The sequence below is a fragment of the Lolium rigidum genome, chromosome 7 (assembly GCF_022539505.1).
Source record: "Lolium rigidum isolate FL_2022 chromosome 7, APGP_CSIRO_Lrig_0.1, whole genome shotgun sequence".
In the NCBI taxonomy this organism is placed as follows: Eukaryota; Viridiplantae; Streptophyta; class Magnoliopsida; order Poales; family Poaceae; genus Lolium; species Lolium rigidum.
Genome location: NC_061514.1, coordinates 68,698,255 through 68,719,866, shown reverse-complemented (window position 1 = coordinate 68,719,866; position 21,612 = coordinate 68,698,255). Strand labels below are relative to the sequence as shown.

Sequence of the window (21,612 nt, the reverse complement as noted above, 5' to 3'; positions counted from 1 at the left end):
ATGTATGCGCAGAGGATTTTTCTTTAGTTCATGCTTGGGTTACATTAGATACACAATGAGAAGCCCGCGGTGAGGCAGTCGTGTTCTTTTGCAACTCAACCCCCATAAATTTGATGCACATAGAGATGTTTCCCCTTAAAGCATACATGAATAATTTTGAATAGAAGGAACCCGCATTGCCTGATGCTATCTGCTGCCATGATACCACAGAATGGGCGTATGAGTGCATGAAAATTAATGAGTATACTACTGTAAAAGGATATTGGCAATCATTTTGACCTATGCAAATGGGTTATAAACCTATAATTATGGTGTAGGTGTGAATTGCTGAATCTTTTGGCGCAATCTTCTTATGATGTGATCATATCTAATGTCACTGCCAAGTATGAATACTTTCACAGATATATCTTAATCCCATTATGCAATATGTGTGTAGCAGATATGTATGCTATGTAATTCAGGAACAAGATTGCACTGGGTGGATCTAAAGCCTATCGTTGTAGCATTAAGTGCATACAAAGCTTATCAGACATCTGATAGTATAAATCTCCATGCCTTTTATTCTTTGTTTCTTTTAGGATGATTCCCACTGAGCAGGAATCTTCACTTTCACTCAATATTTATTTGTATTTAGCTCAGTTTATTTGTGCATATCATACTTTATAGCTAGGCCTGAAAGTTTTACTCTTAATTGTTTATATAGTATAGATGGAGGACTTCTATATGTGCTCCTGAACTCCTGGATTTAATATGTGACATGCATGTGCGAAACCATAGGAATACAAATCAACCTCAGAGAGTTACGGTATAATTATTTGCTATACTACAAGTTGTGATTCGGTAGATTTTTTATACCAATATTAATCTCATTCTAAATATTGCAAAAAAATATCTGCACAATGTGGATAACAATAATACCCATGTATGTGTGACCGAAAAACATTTGTCGCATTTTTCTTGCTTCCTTTTGTTTGCATGTTAACTTGAGATTATTTTTATGCGTTTGTAATGTACTGAGTTCAGGAAACACAAGCCAGCACACACAATTCTAACTAAATCATGGTACATTAGGTGGTTATGAAGATGGCTTCGTCAGAACTTATCAGTTCATGAAGGTAACAATTGCTTGGTCCACTGAACATGAACCTAAAGTAGATATTTCAGTTGACCTATTCTATATGATCTTGAGAGAATATGACCTACAGGATTTAATATGTGTCATGCATGTACACACCCATATGAATACTAATTAACCTCATGATTGCTATGCTCATTGAGTTCAAGAGGTAGGCAGTGTTCTTCGAAAATCAAAATGCACGTTTTCAGTTGAGTCAGTTGTGCTAATAGTTTAAAAAAAGAGTCGGATGTGCTAATCTGCTAATTATGTGACATCAATCATGGTTTTGCAAGTCTTGAATTTAATAGATAAAAGCAGAGTCAGGTGTGCAAATTATCCTAAGGTTGGGCAAGACTTGAACCACTAAATTATTTTCTGGTTCTATGAGAATCTAGAAACCTAATGGTGTTGATGAGAATAGAAAACCTTTAGTTTGTTTACAACAACAACAACCTTGAGTTTGTTTAATCATAAATAAGATATTGAGGTGCATGGATCCCTGGATAGGTAATTATATGCAGAGTATGTTAACTCTTTGCATTACTGCTGTGATAAGAAATATGGACGACCACCATTTATTATGTATTAGATATAGGATGCGTGATGTGTATTATAAAGAAACAAAACTTATTTTCTGGTATGCAGGTACCAATTAATTTCATTATGGTTCCAAGTTACGGTGTTATCTATGAGATTTCATAGGTTTCTTTTCGTACATAGCCCCCCTGTTCTATGATCACCCACATTATATTGAGTTGTAAGTCCGGCTAACTGTGGGTCCTCTGAGGCTACTTGCATTTGCCGTGACTTGTGTCCACTTCATGATGCTGGCATGTGGCCCTAGGTGGCGCTGCTGTACATGTGGGGTGTAGGTGGTGCGGGCAGCTGTCGTGTGGTATGCGGCATTGCGCGTAGGCACTCATCGTTGTTTGAGTAGTTGGGTCTGCTTGTGGTCTTTGGGCCATCAGATCATGGTGGAGTGGTTGCAAGTTGTCGATCGATGCTATATGACGGTGGGTGGGGGCGATTACTCCGGGTCTCCGTCTCCTAAGGACTAGATTAGATCTTTCATATGCCAACGAGGTTTTTGTTGAAATTGTTCTGGACGAGAACACTACGGGTTTTACAAAAAGAAGTTAGCAACACATCAGAATGAAACCAGTTTATTGTAGAGTGAGATGGGTCTTTTCATTGCAGCATGTAACTGCCAAAGTGCAGTTCTTTGCTGATCATTGCCAAGGAAGAAAAAGCACCTACTGTTCGTTAATTGAAATTCTCTTTGCTTAGCGCCCTTGTGTTTCGAATAGAAAAGCACTGGAGATATCTGTGGAACTGTTGTTTTTCTTAGGGCAAGCTAGCAGAAAGAAGTCATTGTGGTGGTCTGTGGCTTCGCTGAGGCAGTCCTGAAGCTAGCGATGAATAGTGTCTGCCTAGAGTCAGTAAATTTCCCTGTATCTTTGCTGGCCTTGCACACGCCCGCGCACACGGCCACCATTTTTTATTTTCCGGTCAACCCTCACGATACAGATCGGAGAAGCGCCCGCTCCTCACTCTTGGCCGTCCCGACCAAGGAGCTCAGGGCAGTAGCAGCCCAAGCAGGGACAAGCCCCCACAAAGAGTAGCGGCGGCGGCCGGAACGAGTGGCCGTCGACCAGATCGGGGCCGGGCGAGCAGTGACGCGGCGTTTTGGGGAGGCGCTGGTGGGATCCGCGTGGGGTGGCGCTAGCCGACAGCCAAAACAAGGCCAAAACGAGGCGACGAAGGTCGGGGAAGGACATTCTCGAAAAAGGAAAATGTTAGGGAAGGGACGGTGGCTACAGGCATGGAGCGGCATAGTCGGACAAGGCCTGCGGCGGCAGGATCAGGGCCAAATCGTCACGGGTTGTGACAGCAGCCTCGGATCTTTCCCCCTCCCACATCCTTTCCTTGCCAACGAACCGCAGACTTCGTTTGGGAACACTAGGTTCGCTCAGGGTCGTCCCTCGGTTGGATGCCGATTGTTGCTGCAGTCGACAGCAGGGCGGGTCGTCTCCATCCTTTGCACTGTGCCGGTGGCGCGTGCCATGACAGGCGACCGCAGCGGGCCCTTTGGCAGACTAAGAAGCGAGCAGTTCAAGAGGGAAGAGATGAGGAGACGCTGCCGGAGTTCATTGAGCGGCACATGGTGCGGTTGCTCAAGGCACATAAACTCGCCATTCTAGCTGAGCTAGAGCATCAGGAGGAACTCGACCTGTTCTTCAAGGTCAACTGAAAAACTTCCTGCAGATCCCGTTGCAGCAACACGAAGCAACACATGCACGCATCAACCATCAAGATTTTCATGATGTCTCTCCTTGGCGCTCAGGAGCGCCACGGGACGCTGCTGCGCCATCCCTCTCCTTCCTCCTGGCCGAGGTACAAGCACCCAAGCATGTGGCGGTACGTGGGGCTCGGAGATGTCGTCCTCGGTGTCAGGGAGAGGAACACTAGGTTGCACGCTGCAAGATTCGATCATGGTTGAGATGAGCTTCCAATCGATTGGTCTTCTAGGTTACAACGGCTGGTTTTGGCAAAACTGTTGTACTGGAATCACTGATTTTACAATATATTGTTTAGCAGTCTTGCATATAGTATGGGATAGTAGGATTGTCGTAGAGCTGCGTGTTGCGTACTCTCAGGATCTAAGGTGTTACATTTTCATCTGAGAGGTGTTTAGGATCACCCAAGCTAACTCTTTCAGCTTAATGTCATGAAAGGTTACTTTCTTCTTCTGATGATGCTTGCTTGGATTTCACTATCATACTTCAGTCCATTTGAGCTACTGATCATGGATGTCATGCTATTTATTTTCAGATCCAGGAGACGGGTTGCGATCAAGAGATTCCGGCTAGGCAAGTACACGAAAGTCCTCAACTTCACTACATTGAGGTAATCAAACTACTCAAGGAGTTGAAAGATCCTAATATTATAGAGCTAATTGATGCTCTCCATTACAAGGGCAACTTGCAGCTTGTATCCAAGTTCATGGAAATGGACCTGGAAGTTGTCATACGTGATAGGTACATTTTAGTATCTCCAGCGGACATTAAATCTTATATTCAGATGATGTTGAAAGGTCAAGCATTCTGCCACAAGAAATGGGTGCTACACAGGTACTGACTATCTGATTGTTTTCTATTAAATAAAACAACAAACTGAAGGATAGCTCAAGCTTTGGGACTTTGGTCTGACGTGCATATTTGATAGTCCAGGATGATACTTCACTCACCAGGTTCTTATTAATAGATTTATTTCTGTGGTTATGCAACCAGTGAATTGTGTCACGGACTCCCAGAATTTCCGAAACTTCCCATTTAAAGAAAATATCTATTGATAACTCTCTTCATGTAGTATTATTATTTCTTATGCTGCATATTTTTGTAGGCCGTCTGTAAAATGCTGGTTGATGGTTTTAATTTTCTGCTTGTCAGTTAAGAACACGACACATGCTTGCCAGTATATGTTGATCTTACAGTCTTTTCCAATCACAATATTCATTTGAAGTACCTTGGCACTTTGGCACATACATAAATTTGTTTGTAGCTTCTTCCCAATGTAATTTTGAATACTTTTCGAGCCCCTTGCAGTAGCATTTTCCTAAAAGATGCAATATCTTAAGCCAACTAATACTTAAGGGAAGTATCCTTGAAAGTGCTCACTTTTCTAGGATGTAAAAAAGATTTCTGGATAGAACATGCGTATAGATTATCTTTATGATATTCCGAGAACATATGAATGATATTTGCTTCCTATATGAGCTTTTGGATTGCTCTTTTGAACATCTCTACCTACAATTAGAGTGCAGCAGGTTGTTGCCCACTAAAATAGGGAATTATCCTTTTGGCATCTCTCAATAGTGGTACTTTTTATGGATAAATATGGGTACAAAAGTGTTGCCAGCTAGGTTTAGTCCTCTTACACATTCATTGTACCGCATTGATAACAAGATAATATTGTTTTCTTGGTTTGGAAATTAAAATTCAAGTCCGACAAAGACTGTGAGCAGGCTGGGCACAAGTGTCACACCGATGCAAGTCTCTCATAGCCCACGCAAGGACATGATTTGTTCATATCAGCAATAATGTATTTTTAAAGTTAAACTTATGCTATTGAAGTGTTATATTTCCTATCGGTTCAGAGGCATGACCAAATGTAACCTCTGAAGTTGATCATGGGACAAATCACAATTGAAACAATGTTTTGTGCAAACTGCACTGATAATTTTTCATGCAACTTGAGTGTAGCAAGGCATGATAGTTACGCAAGATGTATCCTCTCTGCTCTAAAGTTGATTGGAGAATACTTGCTACCAAAACATGTTGATCAGCCGGTTGCATTCAATATTTTCAAAAATGAGGTACCACATCTATATAACAAATCATAATCCCTTCTATAGACTGTTAACTAGCGTATGCCTAATGCTCTGTGTCCACTCATAGGAAGCAAAGTTTCGATGCAACGTCACAATATCAAGAATTTCCTCCAGGCAACAGTGTTGGAATACTGGTTGTCAAAGCTGTAAACAGATGGCTAGACCAGTCAATTCTACATGAGCAGATCCACACACATCTACCTGTAGTAGTTCAAGTTGTCACTGTACGCTGCAAAATGTTGTGCAAGTGATTCCGTTTTATAGCCTGATTTTTACGTCCTAAAATAATATTTCTTAGATTCTTATTTCCCGAAGCTAGGCATGCGATTTGGTTCTAGACTCGCTATAAAATTGGTACACAGAGTAGGCTATTTTCCATCTAGACTAGCAATGAATATTATTGCGGAGATGGTAGACTTTTGGGCTCCTCTATGCTGTAAAAAACACGATAGACCTGATGTTAGCTATGATTTTTTGTCATGATTTACTTCAGCCTTAAATGTTCAATCCTCTAACCAACTTCAGTCATTTCCAATGATGTTAGCTGTTGCGTTTTCATTTACATATCTATATTTCTATTGCAGTATTTACTTTGATGCATGTTGTTTCTTATTTAACTGATATCAGCCTATAAAATCACTGGAACAATTTCGTTTCATAGGTATCTGACCATTAATGTTGACATTGTTGCTAGACAAGTATGCTACCCTGCGGTGTGTTTCAGCAAGTTCAAATCTGAAGCACACTCTGGCACACATACTTCACTCTATAATACTTTACTCTTTTTCAGGCTACAAAAGCTTTGGTATGCAAATCAGAGTTCAAGCATATCTTATTTCAGTCATCATTTACTCTTATCACTTTGCTTTATACGAACATAATCATACCATCAAGAAACCATCAAGGGTGGTGTAGAACAGTAGAAGCCGCCTGTCATGCCATGAAGCTTCAGATTGTGAGTAGCCTAATGAATGGTTCCTCACAGATGGTCATGTCTGTTGCTACATGGGCAAGCGTGGGCGATGCGGCAATATTGTGGGTATTGGTACTAGGAAAGTTCTCATTATTGTGGTTTCTACTCCTAAAATGGTTTGTAGCGTGCCGTTGTTTCACAACTTTCCAGTTATACTTCCTTGGTATTCACAAACTATGTGTAATATTTTTGGTGGGATATACAATCTGAAAGTTCATTAGAAACCATTTTCTCCAAAGCTTCTATTTTTTTCAGTAAATAAAACAGAATTTAATGTCCATATCCTTGGAGCTTTTGCATTTCCCTATTTTTCAATTGGCGCCTGAATCTCTGAAATGTTATTGCCTGCAGTAGATCCCTCCTGGAAATTGTCTATTTAAACACCCTGTACCAAGTTTAGTAAATATAAATGTTATACTAGAAAGGAAGTACGATTTCCTACAACTAACTCTAAATAACAACATGACACGAGCACTAACGAGGCTGTACAACAATGCCATGCATGCGGCGCAGCGAAGCGCGCATGTTTAGCTAGTATAAAGAGTACGATGGGAGAGAATAGAAGGCAAAGCGTACACAATCCTTTGATAAGCCTTTGTACACCCCAAAATTGTATTGAACTTATCTGGATCGGATTCTAACATGGTGATGAAAGTTGGGGACGTGCCAAAGGTGGAGATCGCCTGCCTGAGGGAACGGACTGCGTGGTCTTTTTTACATACAAAACGGTTTTATTACCTACCAACACCAGCTATCCCCGTATAATAGTGAAGATATCTGCAGATACCTTATGGTGTGTCTTTGAATTTACCGTAATGAGATGTGCTTTTTGGACGGGTGTGGATAAATATCAGAGATATATGGGACAGACTGATCGACACTGTACGTCAATGGCAATATACCTAAAGCAATACATAACACTGCGTTTGGATGCATAGACTTGAGTCTAGAGTTGAATTCAACTGGGAATTTCAAATCTAAGGTGGAAAGGAAATGACTTCCAATTCGAAATTTGCTCTTCAAATTAATGGGGGTACCCAATTCTAGTTTATATATGAATGCAGAAACATGAAATTCGATAAGGCTTGTGACCTCAAATCTTACAATAGGGAATGTTTTATTACGTCCATCTTTCCTTCACTTTGTGATGTGACCAATGAAGTCCTCCATGTCTGCCCACGACGAGCCGCCTTCTGACACCGCGGCACGAATGTCCTTGGCGAGCGCCTTTGCCGCGTTCCGCACGGCGATGCCTTCGTCGGAGTCCATCGCCCTCCGGATGACCTCTTGGATATCCTTGGCGGGCAGCGTCTCCCGGCTCTTCTCCCACGGCCTGACGACGATGCCGGCCTTGAGGTGGGCGCACACGTACCCGGCGTTCCACGGCTGGTCGGAGTGCATGGGCCACGCCAGGATCGGTTTCCCGTGGCCCAGGCGGAATATTTTATGATTTGCCACACTTTACTTCGAAGTGTCTATTATTTGTCACATGACCACCACATGTCAGTGAGACACAAAATGGCAAATGATAGAACAACGAGTTCCAGCCGCAGTGGCTCACGAACGCCGCCGTGGCGCCGTGCGCCAGGATCTCCAGCTGCGGCGCCCACCCGGTGATCACCAGTCCTGTCCCATCGGTCCGCTTCCTGAACTCGGAAAGGAGACTCGCGTGACGCCCGCTCTCGCCGCCGGCTTCCGCGAATATGTCTGCACGGTCGGCGTCGCGCAGTACCCAGATGAACCGCTGCCCGCTACTCTGCAGCGCCGCTGCCAGCTCCTCGATCTGCTTGCCGGGCAGCGACGACATCGTACCGAAGGACACGTACAGCACCGAAGAGACCGGCTGCTTGTCAAGCCAGTCCATGCACTCGTGCCGCGGCTGCGCCGACGGGGCGGGTCTGGTCGCGGCGAGGTCGAGGTCGAGCAGCGGGTTTAGCGGGCCGATGGTGAAGAGCTTCTTGCCGTCTTTGGAGAGGGTATCGTTGAGCTCGTCGATGAAGTCTCCATCGAGCGCGCGGCAGGAGTTGAGGAGCAACCCGGCGCCGGGCACGCCGAGGCCGCCCTGCTTCTGCGCCAGCTCCAGGAACTCCTTGGTGAAGCAGAAATCTGGCGGCGGGACGGGTAGGCCGAGCGCGCGCACCAGGCAGTGCCCGGGGTCCTTGAACCCCGCGGCGAACGACTGCGCGCCGCACTGGAAGGCGTACGCCTCGCAGTTGGGCAGCCGCGACGCCTCGGACGCCGGGAAGGCCATGATGCCGTCATGCACGACCACGACGCGGCGGTTTGTCGCGGCCAGCTCCTCGAGGAGTCGCCCGAGTGGGGCAGCGGCGTGGTCGCAGAAGGCGTCGAAGAGCGGCTGCAGGTGGACGGGGTACGCGATCGGGTTCTCGGGGTCAGGCGGCGGCGTCTCGTAAGGCGGGATGTCGATGGCGGTGAAGTGGAGGTGGAGCGAGCGGACGGTGCGCGCGTCCCAGCCCTGCACGCGCGCGCGCGCCTGGCGGACGTGCGCGGCCGGCGCTGCGTAGTGCACGTCCAGGCCACGGGAGGCAAGCAGCAGCGACAGGTGCAGCATCTGGTTCAGGTGGCCCTGCGCCGGGAACGGCACCGCCACGATGGCCACAGCCGCTGCTGGTGCAACCTCCGTTGCCGCCGGAGCCATGCTGCAGAAGAGTCCCGTTTCTCGCCGGAGCCAGTCACCCTGTGGTTGTGCCACTGCCACAGCTTACAAGTGCCACAATCGCAGTGGCCACGCAGCTGCATTTTGTAGGGGCGTCGCACACACTGCCGGTTACTTTCCTTGAACCGATCGATCCGATCTGGGCTTCTAACTGTCCGGGGGACACGTTGGCCCGTCCAATGCATTGAATCACTCTTTACTCCACAGTGCAGCTACAACTACAGGTACGGCATCACTAAAGCTGCATTCGTAGTAAACCTCGACGCTGGAGTGAGTTTTACTAGTTTTTACGGTGGCAAATGACTGCTGCAACGAGCGCGCACCTACCACATGCTGCATTTCCTCTTCGAAAAGAAGGTTCTAATCGGGAAATGCATTTTGGCTCGTAAGTGTAGATACATCCGTTATTCAAAAATCCATTCAAAAATCCTGTTTTAAAATGTGAAAAACTGAAACAAACTCTAGCTATACACCCGCACACTCTATGTCCGAACATAAATTTTCGCGAAAGAATGACATTATTTCTGACTTGTGTAAAGAGGATAACTTTCGGTGCTCCAAAATGGCTTTTCACGAGACATTCATTTGACATTTTTTACATAGCCTAGAAAAAAATTATTTTCCCCACAAAATTTTGTGTACAAATATAGTATGTTCAGATGTATATCTGGGATCTTTTTCAGAAATTTTTGACATATTAAACTATATTTAAAATAAAATTTATATGACAGGTGTATTTGGACCTATGAGCCAGAACACCACGTCCATTGAAATCCTTAATCTCTACATTAAAATGATACATACAACCTTCAAAATTTGGAGAAAAATCATTTTCTCCGCCCCTGCATCAACTAAAAATGCACACGACCTTTTAATTATGAGTATCTATATCTTTAATCTTGGTTAGGTATCAAAGCCTGTTCCTCATGCCACACATTGCATAAGTTTTGTTCTTAGCACGAGTCTTGACATGCATATTTTCTGTTAGGATCAGTTAGGAGTATTCTCAACTGAACATACATGACTCTACAATGGTTGATAAGAAATTCTTACTAGACGGTTGCATGTTGTTGTTAGAGATGACAAAAACAATCATATTGTGGATTATCTCTTAGTATCATCTCAAACAATTCTAGTTTGCATGCTCCTAAAATTAGGCCATGACTAAAATGTTTTATCTTCATTATTAAGAGATCATCTCTTAGCTGCAAACCTCTTTTTTCACACTTATCTCCTCCGCATCAAAAATCATTTTATGTGGCATTGCTAAGAAATCCCTTTTGTGCATCCTCTAATTGTTCGGAGAATCAATCTTCTGTTTTGAAAATAAAGCAACATGGAAAGAGTGCCAAAGATTTGAACTTATATTGTCAAAAGCAAGACGATAAATCAATGGAGAATTTTAAGCACCAAAAGGACCGTGGAGATTTGATTGGCCAATTATAATTTATAAATGGCAAATCCTTCGGTTTATCTTCTTCATATTCAGATTTAATATATTCATCAAACAAAGATTTAGATAAACTAGCGGAAGGTACGTGTACGTGGCATTCTACGATATTAAAAAACATTATACTTTCTTTTGTCTAAAAAAATGTTGCAAATTTATGTAAGTATGATGTATATGAAAATGCACTTTTGAACATGGGAGCATATTCTTCTGCTATCGACATTATATGCACGCACTGTGTTTCGTGGAAAATTGACATTTTTTGTGTCATGTATAAAAAAGATAAAGAAATATATCGCGAAAAACTCTTTTAAGCATCATTTTTTTCTTTTTTTGCACACGATACAATAAAACCTGTTTTCGGCGACATGACTTTATGAGCACATATAATGTCGACATGTATGCATCAATTTTCCGTTCGATTTTTTAACATTTAAACTGCGTTTAGAAATTTTTTCAAAAATCGGGAGCATATGATCCTGGGCGCAAAAGCGCCTCGCCCTGATGTATCATTATTTGTTGTATAGATATAACTAATTTTGGATAAATTTGTTTGAAATCTGTTTCGGGTGGAGGGAGTATCTGGATAATGGAAGGTTAATGACACCCGCTAAATTCGTTCTAGAAAGTACCACTACTTGATCAGGCGGTATTTGACACTTTGCGAGGAATATTCTGGACGTTTCTTGCTAAAAATGTACCCTATTTTGTTGTAGAGTTGGCTGGATTTTCAAAATTTGTTGTGCAGACATACAATTGCTGCCCTTGGAAGGACCGCAGCTACCGAGTTGTCTGTTTCAAAAAAAAAAAACTCAATTGCTGCCCTCCGTTGGTTCCCACATCATGTATGTAGCATTCATCTTTTATAAGTACATGGAACAGACACGTGTCACACATCCCATCAACGCGAGAGCGCACCTAGCTGAGAGAAGTCTGGAATGTCCTACCATCTCTTGCTTTGGCGCGCGTCCCTACGGAGCGAATCCCTGGAATATACCCGTTAGATCATTTGGGTTGGTTCTTGATGGATGGCAGATGTTCACCCAATGGAATGAATCAAGGGCAGATATTAAATCTCAAATCAATGTGGGTGGCCAATTCAAATTCAAAAACTCTTGTACTATATAGTGATATAGGTATAGATCATCCCCTCTTTATCCTTGTCAACATCTAACAAATCATTTTCAATTTTACTAGACATTCTAGATAGTGGTGAACTTGTTTAAGCAATAGCTTTCTTTTTAATAGCATGAGTAGTAGCAACTTTAGGTGAAAAGTGTGGCCTACAAGGCAAATTCGTACCTTTCATTTGTAGTGGATGGCACAATATTGTTCTTAGCATGTTCCTTATTCTTCCCCATGATGAGGTAAATAAGTGCAACAAGTAAATGATAAAAAGTGTTCTTACCAATAAATCTAGGTTCCCCGGCAACGGCACTAGAAAATGTCTTGATGCCTACAAGTATAGGGGGTCGCTGAAATCTTTGATGGGAAGTATTACCCAAAATTATAGTTCAACTCAAGGAGAACACAAGAATATCAATAAAACTTTAGCAATTGAGATGTCACTCTCAAGCACACATGTATATCAATAAACTAAAAAAGCAAGTAGTGATTTTATAGCAGTTGATTCAAATAGTAAATAGTAGCAGCAGATTTTCAGTTTTCACCGGAAGTAGTATTCTGTAACTTTCAGTGGCTAAAAGCGTAGGCATGATGTAGTAGTGGGGTGTTGTATGAATGATATTGATCATACAATGTAATCCAACTAATATAGCATCCATATCTAATTCAGTTGTGTGTAGGTTTGTGCTCCAAATATAGCTATGCATACTAACAAGGGACTGCTTGCCCATTTTACTGGCGCCAATTGAAACTACAAGCAACTAAGTTCTATCATTTCGAATAGCCCGAAACAAAGAATTAAGATTCATGAACACACATTATCCTCGAACTATCACATATTCCCCTTGTTTTTTCCTATATGTCACCTTAGAGATTCGTAGGGTCAACATAATAATAAGCAATACACCTTGCAAATAGATACCAACCTCATATATATGTGTAGTGATCCTGCATACCACTGCATATTATAGTATGCTGGTCGTGGATATAACATGTCTGAAGTACCAATCCGCAAATATCACATCCCTCAGAGTGGTACAACAGAAACATAGTTGGTCCAAACTTACCCACTTAATATTATTACAAGCCAAAAATTTAAAGGGAGCTCCTCTTGGGTCCATAGAGAATAACTCGGGAGTTCTAGTTGAACTCTACAAAGCCTACGAACTAGTGGTAGAACTAGGCTTAGCACCATTACTACTCGAGCATCGTTATTCTATATTGTTCAGTGCTGCTCGACTACTACTATGGTAACCCTGTTATCTTAAGCCTCCTCCTTAGCTTCCTCGGCTCCGCACTCGATCAGATAGTCCACCCCTTTGATGCCTCCCTAGAGATCTGGCTCTTCATAGTAGACATCCTCTGCGTGCTCAGCTCCTTTGTTGTTCCCCTCCGAGCTGTTCTGGCAATATAAGCATGGGATTTAAAGAGGGATGAGTACGAGCGTACTCAACAAGTTCATTATAGGAAAGAGGTGTTTCATGCACTAGCTACGACCATGAACCATAAAATCCAAGGCAATGCAGGTTTTTGTAATCATTTCTTCAAAAAGATGCTTTTAAGAACTATGTCCGCCAGCCTTCACCGGGTGTCTAGAACTTCATGGAGTTTCTTTCCAGCAGCGTTCGCAGTTCCAAACCCGAAACAGGGAGTGACAAGACACAATTTGATACACTCTGCAGAGGTGTGTTACTTTACCCATAAGAGATCTTATCCTTGTTACCAGCTGAGTCTAGTTCTCGTCCACACTCTTCCTTGGTGTGAGGCCAGGTATAAGTCATAGCCAATCACTGAACCTTCCCGCGACCCAGCATACCCACCCTTTTGTAAACCACTGGCCATGACTGACTCTATGATCAGTCCCTGGGCCAGCCCGTTACAATCCATCATAGATACAGCCCGCAGCAGAAGCTATAAGGGCTTCCTCCCCGCCTAGCATCTGCATGTTGGCCACCTGCAGTTGTACCTGTTGGTATGCGAGAGGGAAAAGAACAGCAGACTACTCCGTCCCACTCCAGATCTTATGGTAAACACGGGTATTATGGCGCAAGAATCACTGAACGACATTTGTTGTTAAGTCCTATGTGAATATAAACCCATTGCAATGGAACCTCCACCAGACTCATACCATGGTTCCATTGCCCACCACATAGTCATATTCATAATTATAAAAATAGTACCTTGCTTTGGATGCAAGAGTGATAAGTATAGTACTTTGCAAGTAATTTGGTAAAAATACTCAAAGTGACATGAGCAAGCGATGAACTTGCCTGAATACTGCAAGGTATTGCAGTTGGATGGTGTGGACTGACCCTTGTCCTCGTTTTATGAAAGATAACATCATTGTCCGATAAGGGCAATGGTTAAAGATCCAAATGATGCATGCTTTTAGGGTTTTAAGGTTGTTTCCCCTAGATGGTGTTTTTAGGGTTTAATAAGAAAGATTTATGTTTCTTCCCTAAGAGTAATATAAAATAATCTTTTGAAGGGTTTCAAAGAAAAGCTATGTCAAAGAAATAATTATTTACTTTTTTGGTTATTAAGAAAATATGACGTTGGTTTTAATTATTTTATTTATTATAATTTCTTTGATGTTGAATAATTACTTTTGTATTATTTCTTAATAATCATTTTTCACTTTGGTTCAACTTTTCTTGAAAATATTTGTTTTGAGTAGAGCACAATTTTTAAAGTGGTATACATATTTTTAAATAATTATTACAGCTAACTATTGTACATGTTAGCTATATGATGACAATAAATGACATGCCATCTTGTTATAGCCATCCGTTGGCTTTACTATTGAAATTGCTCTTACCTTCTCTCTCATATTCTCACTCCTACAACTAAGAAAAGATATAATATTTACTCTCTTATATCTAGCCGACTGGATCTTATTGTACTTGCTCTTAGAGCATCTCCAGCCATTGGGGCTCCCCAGGCTGAAATCCGGCGCTATTTAGCGCCGAATGGATGCATTTTTTTGGCCTAGGGAGGCCCATTTTCTCAGCGGCGAGCCCATGGTCGCCTGCTGACGCTCACCCACCGCGTGCATAGCGACGATGCAGTCGCCGGGAAGGGGAACCGTCGGAGTGGCCTCGACGCACTGAACCGCCGTAATGGTCCGCGAAGTGGTCTGGGGAGTCCAAACGCCTCGTCGGGAACGGGCGAAGTGGCCTCGACGCGAGAACCGCCCCCGTAATGGAGCACGAACTTCGCGGAAGAGAAACCGTCGCTCTCTTCGTCAGTAGACCTACATATAAGGTTTCCGACGATCGACGCCATTCATCTCTTCTCTCCTCACCATCCTCTGTCACCATGAGCGATCTCTCTTGGCCATCGGACACCGACAGCGAGGGGAAATCGCCTAGATGGCGCCATTGGTGGGACCGAGTTGCATCGTCCAGTAGCGACGATTCGTCGCCGCCGTCCAGCGAGGAGGAATGGGATGGTGATGCGCGTAAACGTACACGTCCGTTGGGAACCCCAAGAGGAAGGTGTGATGCGCACAGCAGCAAGTTTCCCTCAGTATGAAACCAAGGTTATCGAACCAGTAGGAGTCAAGAAGCACGTGAAGGTTGTTGGTGGAGGAATGTAGTGCGGCGCAACACCATTGAAACCGGCGCCAACGTGGAACCTGCACAACACAATCAAAGTACTTTGCCCCAACGTAACAGTGAGGTTGTCAATCTCACCGGCTTGCTGAAAACAAAGGATTAAGCGTATCGAGTGGAAGATGGTGTTTGTTTGCAAAGAACAAGTAAAAACGGTAGAATGTATTCAGATGTAAAAGAATGGACCGGGGTCCACAGCTCACTAGAGGTGTCTCTCCAATAAGATAACTAACATGCTGGGTGAACAAATTACGGACGGGCAATTGACAAATAAAGATTCAATACATATCAATGATGATTACTATGTGATTTAATCAGGGCATTACGACAAAGTACATAGACCGCTATCCAAAGCATGCATCTATGCCTAAATAATCCACCTTCAGGTTATCATCCGAACCCCTTCCAGTATTAAGTTGTAAACAACAGATAATTGCATGAAGTATGGTGCGTAATGTAATCAACACAAATATCCTTAGACAAAGCATCGACGTTTTATCCCTAGTAGCAACAGCACATCCACAACCTTAGAACTTTCGTCACATCGTCCTGCATTAAATGGAGGCATGAACCCACTATCGAGCATAATTACCCCTCTTGAAGTTACAAGTATCAACTTGGCCAGAGCCTCTACTAGCAACGGAGAGCATGCAAGAACATAAACAACACATATATGATAGATTGATAATCAACTTAACATAATATTCTATATTCATTGGATCCCGCAAAACACAACATGTAGCATTACAAATAGATGATCTTGATCATGTTAGGCAGCTCACAAGATCTAAACAATGATAGCACAAGCGGAGAAGACAACCATCTAGCTACTGCTATGGACCCATAGTCCAAGGATGAACTACTCACGCATCAATCCGGAGGCGGGCATGATGATGTAGAGCCCCTCCGGTGATGATTCCCTCTTCGGTAGGGTGCCGGAGGTGATCTCCGAATCCCCCGAGATGGGATTCGCGACGGCGGCGTCTCCGGAAGGTTTTCCGTATCGTGGCTCTCGGTATGGGGTTTCGCGACGAAGGCTATATGTAGGCGGAAGGGTAGGTCAGGGGGCGTCACGAGGGGCCCACACACTAGGCCGGCGCGGCCAGGGCCTGGGCCGCGCCGCCCTAGTGTCTGGCCACCTCGTGGCCCCACTTTGTTTCCCTTTCGGTCTTCTGGAAGCTTCGTGCAAAAATAGGACCCTGGGCGTTGATTTCGTTCAATTCCGAGAATATTTCCTTACTAGGATTTCTGAAACCAAAAACGCAGTAAAACAGACAACCGGCGCTTCGGCATCTTGTTAATAGGTTAGTGCCGGAAAATGTATAATAATGCTATAAAGTATGTATAAAACATTCAAGTATTGTCATAAAAGTAGCATGGAACATAAGAAATTATAGATACGTTTGAGACGTATCAGATGGCGACGAGGAGGAGGACGAAGAGACCGAGGAGCAGGCCGAGGAAGTGGCTGAGGAGGAGGAGGAGGCTGAGGAGGAGGTAGAGGGGGAAGAGGAGGAAGAGAAGGAAGAGGCTGAGGACGCGGCGGCCCGGGCGAACGCGAAGACGAAGGCGCAGCCGGCGAGCGACGAGGAGGACTCAACTTCCTCCGACACGTCGAAGGACACTGGCTCTTCGGAGGAGGTGTCGAGCCGAAAGCGTCGTTGCCAGGACGATGATGCGGGGCCATCTAGGAAGAAGAAGTAGTTTAAGTTTGTTATAAAGTTTTTATATGTAATTTTTATGTTTATTTGAATGTTTATATGCAATTTGTCTATGTTGTAACACTTAGTTTGTTCAAAGCTTTCGTTCAACGAGGGTATTACCGTAGAATACAAATTTCGCCGGAAACGCACACGTGCCGTCTATCGGGAAGACGAGGATATTGCCGTAGAAATCAGGCCTTTGTCGCCGACAAGTCGGGGCCACCAGACGATTTCCGCGCTTTTCTCTCGTCCGGAGTCCCCGAGCGCTCCCCGGGGGCCGGGGATGACCTGGGCTCTCCGCACGGATGAAAAGCCTAATCCGGACGAAATCGAGAAGCCGGGGGCACGACTGAGCCGTTTTCGTCCATCCGGATTAAAAAAATGCGTCCTGGAGGTCTCGTTGGGGAGAACGGCTGGAGATGCTCTTAATATGCATCATTGTGGTGACCCTGCATACCACTGCATGTTGTAGTATGCCAGTCGTTGATATAACATTCGCGAAGTACCAATCCGCAAATATTACATCCCTCAGAGTAGTACAACAGAACATAGCAGGTCCAAAACTCATTCATACATTATTACAAACCATATATACATATCATCTTGGAGCTCCTCTTGGGTCCTAAGAGGTTTATTCCTGGGTTCGAGGCGAACCCAACTTAGCTTACAATATAGAAGTTTCACAAGACTTAACATTTATTCTCTCGAGCAACTAAGTATAAAGAGTTCGTGGCTGCTCGGCTACTACTACTACTACTCGATACTTCTAGGCTTGGTCTCCTCCCGAAGCTCTCCCGGTTCCGTAGACTATGAGGTAGTCTACGCCTTCAATACCTCCGGAGAGGTCTGGTTCTTCATAGCCGATGATGTCGGCTCCTTCAGGGTTGTCGTTGTCCTCCTCCAGATGGTTCAGACAATCTAAGCAGGGGATTTAAGAGTGGTATGAGTACGAGCGTACTCAACAAGTTCATATTAGGAAAGAGGTGTTTGATGCACTAACTACGGTACTCGCACCGTAAAGTCTCTGTACCATGCGTGTTTTGATAACCATTTCTTCAAAAGGTTGTTTTTATTCGTAAGAACTATGTCCGTCAGCCTTCACCGGTTGACTAGAACTTCATGGAGTTCCTTTCCGGCAGCGTTCGCAGTTCCAAATCCCGGAACAAGGAGTGACCGGTCACGATTCGTTACACTCTGCAGAGGTGTGTTTCTTTACCCATAAGAGATCTTAACCTTGGTGCCAACCGGGCAGCTTTCCCGTCCACACTTCCTTTGGTGTGAGGCCCGGTATAAGGTCCTAGCCGCTCATATTCCTCCGCTACCTCGCACACCCACCCTTTGTTGCATACCCCGACCCTGGGTCCTCGTCGGTCCTCTTACACCACTTAAGGATGGACCCCGACCACGACAACGGCTTGGGACTCGTTAACCAAACTCCTTCGCCGTAGCCGCAACCCATCATAGACCACTTACCGTGGGGAATTAGAATGGGATCCCCACCCCACCGCTTGCCCAACCTCGGGTCAAGTGTCTACGGTAAGCGCATCCGTTCATGTACGAGAGGTGGAAATACAATTGGCTACTCCGTCCCACTCCGCATCTCATGGTGAACACGAGTTTTACAAGCACAAGAATCACTCGGACGACATTTGTTGTTTAATCCTAGATGGATATAAACCCTTGCAATGGAACCTCCACCATATCAACACAATCCATGGTTCCATTGCCCACCACATAGTCATATTCATAGTTATGAAAATAGTGGTTTTGCTTTTTATGCAATAGTGATAAACATAGTACTTTGCAAGTAATTTGATAGAAATACTCAAATGACATGAGCAAGCGATGAACTTGTCTCGAACACCGCAAAGTTTTGCAGTTGGATGGTGTGGACTGACCCTTGTCCTCTGTTTCTGAAAAATAGCATCATTGTCCGATAAGGGCAATGGTTAAAGAAGCAATTATGCATGATTCCAGTTTTAGGGTTTGTCCCCCCTTTCCCGGTGTTTATTATTTTATGTAGAAGGTTAATACTAAGAACAATTTAGAGATACTCTGTTTAGGGTAAAATACAACCTTGAAATGTTGTCAAGGTTTTTTTTTTATAGTCCAAAAGCACTCATGGACTTATTTTTATTATTGAAAATCATATGTGTGATTTAAATGATTATTTAAATCATTATATTAAGACTTATTCTTGATGGTCTTCAAAATTTCTCTTTGTTTTTTTATTTAGGTAGAGAATTTTATGCTGATCTATTTTCATATTTTTAATTATTTTTTAGAGTTATAAAATATTTATTGTGCCTTTCCAAAGTTTATGCATTTTAATTTAATTGTGAAATGGCAAAATTGCCCCTGGGCCCCACCTGTCGGGGTGGCCCAACGGTTAACCCTAACCCGAGCCACACTTGGGCTCGGTCGGTCGCACCGACCCCTTTCTCCTCTTCCTCGCGAAACCCTACCTCTCCTCTCTCCCTCGCGACGCCGTGGTCGCCTCGCCGTCGCCGGATTAATCCGGCCGTCTCCGACCAGCTCCGGCGGCGCGGTTGGTCGCAAACGAATCACCGATCGACGGCGCACCTTCTGGTCCGCGTCGATCTGGCTTTCGCCGCCATTCCTGCTCGCCCCCAACCTACTGCATCTCGACCGCATGGATCTGTGAAGATCCGCCGTTCACCGGCGGCCCTGGCGCTGTGGCGCCGCCATGGTGACGCTGGCGTTGCGGCGAGGTGGTGGCCTGGCTTGGCTGGCTTGGCGCCGCCGCTCGCCCTGCGTGTGCCACCGTGCCGCCATGGCTGTGCTTCTCCCCCCTATGCCTGTAAGTGTTCACTGCCTCCTCCTATCTCTCTCCCTCTGCTACTTCTTCTTCTGGCCTACTCTGCTATGCGTATGCTGCTGCTGTGCCTATGCTACTATTGTGTGTGCTGTTGTTGTGCTCTGCTGGCCATGGCTATTGTTTCTAAAACCATGCCCGTGCTCGTGCTACTGTTGTGCTTAGCTCTGCCTTGCTACACTATGGCTACTGTGCAACATTTCCTAGAATATATGCTTGCTTATGCTTGCATTACTTGCTTGAAACTATCCATGTGCCTCTGTGCTTGATACTATTATTGCTAGATCATCAAGTGTATTCAATTACTTGCCCTGGCTTGATTATGGTGTAATCCTTGCAAATTTGCAAGTACCAGTGTCTCAGGTATGCCTTCCTGTGTGCTTTATTTCATGGAGATGCTTCCCTGAGCATAGCTGTGCCTATACAGCCCTGTCCCATGATGATTTACTACTGGATACTTTGATCTCTAGCTTATTTGATTATCTGTGATGTATTTGTTCATGTCCTGTGGCTGATCTTAGTGTCTGGTTCATGTGTTGATGCTATGCTTGGCTCTAGCATGCTCTGCCAAGCCCTGGTGATCATAAGATCATCAGTTACTTGGTGAAGGGCTGCTGTTCCATGCTTGTGTCTGGCTGGTGCTCTTCCTTGGCCTGTGTGGCTCTCAAGCCTGTGCTGGTGTATGCTCTTGCATACCCCAGCACCTGTTGCTGCTTGCAGTGATCATCTAGATCATATGCAAGGCTCTGGTGCTCAGTTGTTTTGTGTATGTCATTTGTCTATGTAGCTTTTCATGATTTAATGGACAAATGAGATGAACTGTTTCTGCAGTAATGATTCTTTAATTAAAGTGATTTGAGCTAGAAGGATGCCCACACTTGTTGGGAACCCTAGCTCCTTCTGAACCCTATGGGTGATGATGGATGGCTCTGTTGGATGCTTAAGTGGGTATGAGGTGGCCCTGACAGCCTTTTGGTGCTGTCCAAGGGTAGCTCCCCCTCTCTGTGGCTTGCTGTGGTTGGTGAATGCATTACTGGCTAACCCCTTGTTGGATTACCAGTGTTCTTTGATGTTGACAAACAAGATTAGACATATATTGTCTAGCTGTCTGATGGTTTAGCTACCATAGGTGATCAAGTGAGTCTGTGTGGCTAGTTAGGAATTAAATCCATGTTGGATTTCTCTGTTTGTGTCCCTGTGTGGACACAACCAGTGTTCCCTGGATAATCTCCTTCTTGCTATACTTCAGTTTGCTTGCACCAAATGGCTTGGCAGCCAGATGATGATACAAACTGGGTTTCCTACCCTTCTGTGCTTCTGTGATGCATAGCATGCTTATATATGAGCAAGATATGATCTTGCTCAGGCTATTTTGTGTATACCTCACTCCAGCTCCTAGGATTTGGGTGTTGGTGTAGAGGATTGCTTCTGGATGCTGTTTATGCTTGCCCTGCTCCTCCTGGCTAGCTGATGATGTTTGATCTGTTTCTATGTATGGCTGGAACTAGTGGAACAGCAGTGACTGTTCTACTGTTCTAGCTGTGCTTGTGTTCTTGCTGTTCTTGAGACTTACCCTGAGAAGCTGCTGTCGATGCAATGCTTAGGGTTTACTGTTGGAAAGGCTTTTATATGATCTTCCCCTCCTTCTCTGGTCGACAACAAGGCCTGGCAGCCTGTTGGTGACTCACCAGCTGTGTGTGTGTGGTGTGCTGCATGCATACTGCTAT

General features: G+C 44.3%; 2 protein-coding genes across 3 annotated transcripts; one reads left to right on the top strand and one right to left on the bottom strand.

The window, feature by feature from the left end:
• Nucleotides 1–672: 672 nt before the first annotated feature.
• On the top strand, nt 673–6,669 carry LOC124676651 (cyclin-dependent kinase D-1-like). 2 transcript variants are annotated; one of them, XM_047212691.1, is made up of 4 exons: nt 673–1,115; nt 3,950–4,024; nt 4,106–4,248; nt 5,380–6,669. In XM_047212691.1, the coding sequence occupies exons 1-4, from the start codon at nt 1,110–1,112 to the stop codon at nt 5,387–5,389; spliced, it is 234 nt and encodes a 77-aa protein (XP_047068647.1). In that variant the 5' UTR covers nt 673–1,109; the 3' UTR covers nt 5,390–6,669. The 2 variants fall into 2 exon arrangements, 1 of the variants encoding a protein (XP_047068647.1); XR_006993728.1 differs by having other exon boundaries at nt 3,950–5,492; nt 5,575–6,669.
• Nucleotides 6,670–7,617: 948 nt separating this feature from the next.
• Nucleotides 7,618–9,139, bottom strand: LOC124674698 (cis-zeatin O-glucosyltransferase 2-like). The gene is made up of 2 exons (XM_047210748.1): nt 8,016–9,139; nt 7,618–7,939 (listed from the first exon to the last, which is right to left on the bottom strand). The coding sequence occupies exons 1-2, from the start codon at nt 9,137–9,139 to the stop codon at nt 7,618–7,620; spliced, it is 1,446 nt and encodes a 481-aa protein (XP_047066704.1).
• Between the last annotated feature and the right edge of the window lie 12,473 nt (nt 9,140–21,612).

Bases quoted from the DNA above. Each gene is read 5' to 3' on its own strand.
- LOC124674698 (XM_047210748.1), bottom strand. From the start codon at position 9,139: ATGGCTCCGGCGGCAACGGAGGTTGCACCAGCAGCGGCTGTGGCCATC. The intron at 7,940-8,015 runs GTTCTATCATTT...TTCGAAGTAAAG, and splicing joins CACTGCGGCTGGAACTCGTT to TGTGGCAAATCATAAAATAT.
- LOC124676651 (XM_047212691.1), top strand. The intron at 4,025-4,105 runs GTAATCAAACTA...GGCAACTTGCAG, and splicing joins CTCAACTTCACTACATTGAG to CTTGTATCCAAGTTCATGGA.